General features: G+C 39.8%; 1 protein-coding gene across 1 annotated transcript; it reads right to left on the bottom strand.

Annotated features, from left to right (window-relative positions):
* Nucleotides 1–4,784: 4,784 nt before the first annotated feature.
* LOC131980919 (neurturin) lies at nt 4,785–6,588 on the bottom strand. Its single transcript, XM_059345229.1, has 2 exons — nt 6,297–6,588; nt 4,785–5,815 (listed from the first exon to the last, which is right to left on the bottom strand). The coding sequence occupies exons 1-2, from the start codon at nt 6,586–6,588 to the stop codon at nt 5,382–5,384; spliced, it is 726 nt and encodes a 241-aa protein (XP_059201212.1). The 3' UTR covers nt 4,785–5,381.
* Between the last annotated feature and the right edge of the window lie 265 nt (nt 6,589–6,853).

The following is a 6,853-nucleotide window of genomic DNA, read 5'->3' as shown; positions in this document are numbered from 1 at the left end:
GCTCTGGATCAGACACATGTCAAAGGAATGCAGCTGGATTAATGATATCAATTACACATGTGCTTTACCTGCTATGACATGTCAAAAGAGTTTCTCCTTGGAAATATGTCAAAAGCTATGCCTTTTTGTTGGAATGCAAGACGTATAGTAGCTGTGTTTGCTCATGCTCCACTAATTTGACCATTAGTGGAGGAATGATGATGTTGAATATCAGTACAAAGTCATAACAGAACTTGTTTTTTTTTTGGTCTTGATTCATAATTTCCAACTCTAACCCTTTAAGCCTTCCACACCTACACATAATTTGTTGCCTTCAGGTCTGAGTTTTTCAGTGATTCAAATTACTCTGATGTTGTGCTCAAAGACTGAATGACGTTTATCTGGTTAGAAAACCCACCCAGCCAACCACAGCTGTGTGGGTGGGACGAAGAATGAGGACATCCCTTTTTCCGTAGCAGAGCCTGAAAAATAGTGACAGGAATTAAAGCAAAAAACAACTCATAATTTCAGAGATATTCATTAAAATAACTGTCTTTTAAGTCACTACCTATTGCTGAATGAGGTAACACAAATCAAAGTCCTTGCATTTGCAGCATTATGAAGTTTGTGTCTGTGGCGAGATTCACAGAAAAAATTGCAAGCAGTGCAAAGTTAGTCACCCAGCAGTGTTCGGTCCAACATAGAGGGTCGACGGAGCTGTCGCACCAGACTCGCTCTTCACCTCACCTTTATGAATCGTCGTACTGTTTCTTTTCGGTTTCTGCAAGTGTTCTGAGGAAATGCTTTCTGTTTGTGAACAAACAAAGAAAAAAGCAATGATTAGTTTACTTATCAGGTAGTGTTAATCTACCTCAGTGTTTTCATTACAAAACCATTTTACCAAAGAAATAGTGCCTATGAAAACATTTCACAACATGTTTTGTGGGTTGTCAAGCGTAACCACGCCACTGTTCCTAGAAACAACTTACGGTTGAATGTTTTTTTCAGTGTAAGGGCACGACAACGCTCTACAACTCATGAAGTCTTGTGACAGACACCCTCATAAAACCTTTCGGCTGAACTAAAAACTGCACGATGGTCAAACTAAAAACAAGGTTGTTTATGTTCACCATTAAAAAGTTTACTTATTTAAGACACAATGTTCTGGTCCAGATGGGTATGAGTTTGACAAAAAGCATTCCCTGAGGGTCATCTACTTAATGTCCCTAAAACACACAGTGTGCACAGTGTGTTACTGAACAGATAAAGGTTCACATTGTTTGATCTAACAAACAACAAATTAATGACTCTCTTTAAATTACTTTGCAACTATCCTATCTTTGGCATTCAGCCCCAAGCACAGACACATTTTTAAGCATGAAAAAATACTCTTCTATAATTAGTATTTTGTTTTGCATGGGATTTCCATATAATAAGTAAAAAAAGAAACTTGAGAAGCAGCCGGAAGCACATCTACTCTATTGACCTCATTAGCCGTGTTTCCATTAAAGTCAAATCAAATTTTGAAGCGAAATTTTGAAATTTTGCATTAAAGAAAGGGAATTAGGCACCAACTGGTTTAGAGCGAATGAACAAAGCTGCATGAACATACTTTGGTCAATAGATGGCAGTGTAATGTATCGCTGTAGGCTAATCTGTCAGTAAACAGTAGTAGAAGAAGAGATTGAGTAAGAGAGAAAAGATTATAAAAAAGAGGTTGCTAATCTGACAATTTTGGTAACCCACGAGAGAAAATATGTCTTCAGGAATTAGATTCAATTAGGCAATTTATAATTCTAATAATCAGTCAGGTGAGTTAAATGTCCGCTACGTCAGAACTTATTTGCAAAAACTGTTTCCATCTCCCGTTTAGCGCATTGACTTTTTTTTCCCAAAGAGACAAAACCCACCTCAAAAATTTTAATGCTTTTAAGTTTTTATCAAATTTTGGTGTTTCCATCAAGCTTTTCTTATGCAAATCATCAAAATGCACATTGAAATGTATTGATGGAAACAGAACTATTGAGAAATTCTGGATCTGGTCTCCGTCCCACCCACCAGTGCTGCTCACGCTAGGTTGACCGGTGAAAGAGCAGCACGAGTCATCTGTGGTTGGCGTCAGGTCTATTTTCTTCAATTAGGGGAAACATCAGAGAGATTCAGCCCAACATGTTTGAGCCTCCAAACATGTTGTGACATACCATATCTAGCGTACATTTGAATCTCAGAATGTAGGGAAGTACACAGATTTTTCTCCTCTCCAGTAGAGGAATGTGAAAACACCTTTCTCATGACAACTTTGCACAGATACAAGTCTGTGTAGTAAAGGTCAAACATTTGAGGGGATGTAAACATAACAAAAAGAGACTTTAAATCTATCACAAATATGTAGTTTCAGTAATTTCCCAAAACAGCTGTTAGTAAATAGTGCATTTGTTTGGGATTGTTTTCAGTGGCAGATTAATACACATTTGATATGTGTAGCTGTCATAGTCACATCCCTCCATTTCTCCTGCCTGCTGGAGGGATCAAACTGTCTGGTCACAAGCCCTGTTGTATAAGCTTATGTCATCACTGCTGTTCAGCACATGGCTGAGCTGCTGATAACAGAGAACCTCACTGAGTGAACCAGCGTCACGACAAACGTTCAGATATTAGCATGACAAAGGTTTTACCGTCTGCCATATGGTTTATTTAGTGTCATCTGATCGTTAACTTTTCCACAGAATTTTTATAATAGTTTATTTCATTATTAACAGATCTCGCATTATAAGAGTTTTATTATTTTATTTATGTATTTATTTATTTTAAATACAATCTGAGTACAGAGCATTTGACACCCAAAGATTGACAGTTTGGGAGAAACGATGAACATCCATACCTCTGAAATTATGTTTATTCAGCAGTCAATATAGAATGTTAGATAAAACATTTTTTGGCACAGTTGCTTAATGATAATAAGCTGTCCCGTTTCTATGTGGTAATCTAAATAAATATGCAAAACCATAATTTACGTCCCAAATAAATACAATATAAACTACAATAAAGATGCACCGCATCCACGCCCCACACTGCACCTCCTCAGGAGAAAAAAAAACAAAAAACATAATTTATTGTACTTCAGGCAAACAGTTGCAATGGGTTCAAACCAAAAGATTATCGAAGGTGAAAAAAAGATGCTTCATAAATCGTTTCAACAGCTTATTCTTTGCTAAAACTCTACCAGGCAATACAACAAGGAGGCATTTGACGGGCCGATAGAAGGCTGCACTGTGGGCTTCGGATCATAGTGGGTTACAGGGATTATAGATTGGGTGCAAACACATTTCCAGATCCCGACAATACGTCAGAGTTTCCTGTCAGCAAGAGAAAAACATGCCACTACTGATCACCAAAACCATTCTTCTCTTTCACACTCAAGCCTTAGATTAGCTAAAAGTGTAAACGTTCATAAATTACATCCAGAGACGATATCAAAGAGGTTATATCACCTGGAACTCGAGACGTGAGATGTTCATGAATCTTACTTTTTTGCATTAGTCATATGTGTTGAATTGACTTGGTGTGTTTTGGCAATTCTTTGAGGAACATAATTCCAGAGGATTATGGGTAATTACAATAATGGGTTATTTGGGAAAAGTATAAAAAGAAAGACTCAAAATGACAATGTCTTTGAGTGTGATGAGTTATTCTACGGAGAGCAGATGGAATCAATTTTCATCTTCGTTATTTAAGTATTTATGTGTTTTGAAATAGGCCCTCATTGTTAATCTACATAACATCAATATACACAATAATTAAAGGTGGGTATAAAACCTGCAGCTATAGAAAGGGAATTTCTTTCATCGTCAAATCCTTATCCATAACACCTGTTCCTTTACCTGCAACTGCAATCAGTAAACAGGGAAACAGGTCACAGAGTCAGGACCCCTGATAACAAACACACCTTTAGGTCAATAAACTTTCTGTAGACAGTTTATCAGGAGACAACATTTTAGGTCAATGGTCCAAACTGTGCAGAACTTTAAGTAAACATTGGTGCATTATATGTATTTTTATTTTATTCTGTTTATGGCTTTGGAATTGGTTTTTGAGCACTTTTCTTGCCAGGAAGGTGATTAACCAGCACAGACGGCAGAATAAATTGTTTGCATTGTGCATTTCTGCAAACCACAGATACGTTTAATCTCAATGTTTCTGAACTGGTGCAACCCGTTCTCATTCTGACTCGTCACATACAGAGGCTTGATGAGTCAAATGAGTCAAATCTTATGAGTCAAACTAAGATGCAAATGGCTTAAAATAAGTACGTCTGCTTAACCTTTAATTTCATTTTTGCACGGAATATGACTACTGGATGAAAGTCTGATGTGTCTCTGACCCATACACTCCTCCCTGAATTTCCACTTGTTATACGACATCTCCTGACTTCCAGAGTCTAACCATGACGTGATTGTTTTCCATAAGACTGAGCTAAGTCCAGTGCATCTCATAAAGATGCCAAAGGGTGCTACATACAGCATTTGTACGGCTTTTTAAGAGTAAAATTTTAGTATTTTTAATCACTTTCAAGGAACCTAAATGAAAACATTTCAAGACTAGATTTACTTTTATTGTATGCTTTGATCATGATTATTTAATGCTTGTGAATTTCCAGAAGAAGGGCTCAACAGAGGGCTTGGCTATTAACTAGTTTAGCTATGGTGACGGGATTATTTAATTTCAAATATTAAAATATTTTCGTTTTTCATGAGTGATTGTGTGGCTGAAACACCAGATTCTGTTAAAAAAAAAGAAGCTTTTTCAAACTTTTAAGACTTGTACGAACCAGTTAAATATATCATATTGATCAGTGTATCTGTGGTTTGCAGGAACACATAATGCTGACATTTTTTTCTGGTGACTGGGCTGGATTTACTGTCACCATTATTATTGTGTAAACTAGAAGATTGGGATTTAGTGAAGTGAACGCCCATGGATATGAAGTGTAGTAACAGCAACAATCTAGTCCCTCATGGCTCATAGCTCATCTATCGCATGTACTACCACTCAACTGTAATATCACAAACATAACGTTGCTACATTGTTGTCGCACCACAGTTTACAGTGTTACTAGACAGATACAAAAGATAATAAAAACGTTTTTCGGTATGAACAGTCATTATCTGTGTGTCCTTACATGGAACCCCGAAACACAGCATTCGCTGTCCGTGTGATTCGGTTAGAATTTGTTTCGACAACTCAAGTCAACTCAGTCGAAAAAAGGCCGCCGTACAGCAGCCGTATTCCCATGTTTTCCTCTTTTCCTTGAGTTTATATTCCAAAGTTGCCCCCTAACAGCATTCATGTTCAACTCTTCCAGCAGAGGTCGAGAGCAGCATGAAGAAGTCCATTTCTCTGGGTCATACACACCCACAGTTCTTCGCCGACACATTTTGTATCGTGTGATAGCGGCTCTTGTTGTCCAGGAAGGAAAAGTCCTTTTCGAAAGCTGTGGGTCGGCAGCAGGGGCCATTGCTAACCTTGTCCTTGCGGCCCTTCTTCCTGAAGCCCGCCCGCATCATGTGCTCCATGGTGATGTCGTAGTTGTGCCGGTGGGCCGTGCACTTGCCGCTGCAGTAGCGCAGCAGCACCGTCTCGTCGCTCTCATAGCCGAGACCCAGTTCGCTCACGGTCAGCTCCAGCTCCCTCACAGAGCAGGGCTTAGGCCTCCGGGCTCTCTTAGTCCTTCGGGCCTGGTTCTCACCACGCCGGCTCTTCCTTCTTTTCCTGTCGAGCAAGGTCCCGACCACGTGCTGAAGCTCGCCCTCCGTGAAGCTCTGGAACATCATGGAAACTGGCAGAGAGGAGACAAATCACACGTCTATAGACAGGTTGTAGAAGGATCATCTGAAATCTGTGTATGTAACAATAATCAGATCACAGAGATAGCATACTGTTATTGGCAGGATAAGGAAGTTGTGTTCAAACAGAAGATTTCATGTTTGTTTTATCTGACATCCTGACAGCTATAGTCTTATCGCTATCAGCATCTGTGAAGTGTTAGAATTCCTTGAGGCCTGTTTAAGCTGATGAATGCCCCTCACCGAGGCCGTGTGAAACCAAAGAGTCATCGTCTCCTGGAGGTTACAATGGTTCAGTGGAGAGCCAGTGAACTATGAGGTGCTAAATGACTGCAGGTTATGTGAGACATTACAACCTGCCCTATAAACAACAGAGTCAGGTACTGAGTGTCCTGTCTGAACCCCAGCCGCCCTTTCACACGACACCTTATCTCAGACCAGACAAGGAAGGAAGACAATAACAGTTTATCTTACACTCTGAGAGGAGAGAGTTCATGTCTTCTGTTGAGCGTGGTCTCCGATGAGGACCACCCGTCTGCCGGGACAACGCTGACGACTCTGCTGCGTCTGCTGATGAGGGTGCTGAGGATGATGGCGGTGAGGTCTTGGACGTTGATTCTGATGATGAGGATCTTGATGAGGCAGTATACAGATATATTGTTTTGGGTTTGAACTGTCCGATAGTGGCCATGTTTCTAACGAGGAGGATGGACAGGGCTGCGCCACAGAGCATGAAGGCAAAAGTAGCACCTTTCCATAACTTCATCTTAGAACGTGGAGGAGCATTGAAACTCTGTTGGAAGAAGCATAATAGACAAACGTCAGACATGTTCAAACAGTCACACCTTCGGTCATGTAAACAATCTGCTCAACTTGTCACATTAAAGTGAAGGGAACAATGCAAAAATGTTATCTTCTATGCCATCACATTTCTCCGACCTTCCCATAAATCCACTTCTCTCACCGGGGCTTTTATTTTACCGTCAGTTTACTTTTTACTGATTCTGCTGTCAGCTCATTCTCACTCTAAG

This window comes from Centropristis striata, chromosome 11, assembly GCF_030273125.1.
Source record: "Centropristis striata isolate RG_2023a ecotype Rhode Island chromosome 11, C.striata_1.0, whole genome shotgun sequence".
Lineage (NCBI taxonomy): Eukaryota > Metazoa > Chordata > Actinopteri > Perciformes > Serranidae > Centropristis > Centropristis striata.
The sequence above is the reverse complement of the archived record's forward strand: the minus strand, read 5'-3'. Positions and strand labels throughout refer to the sequence as shown.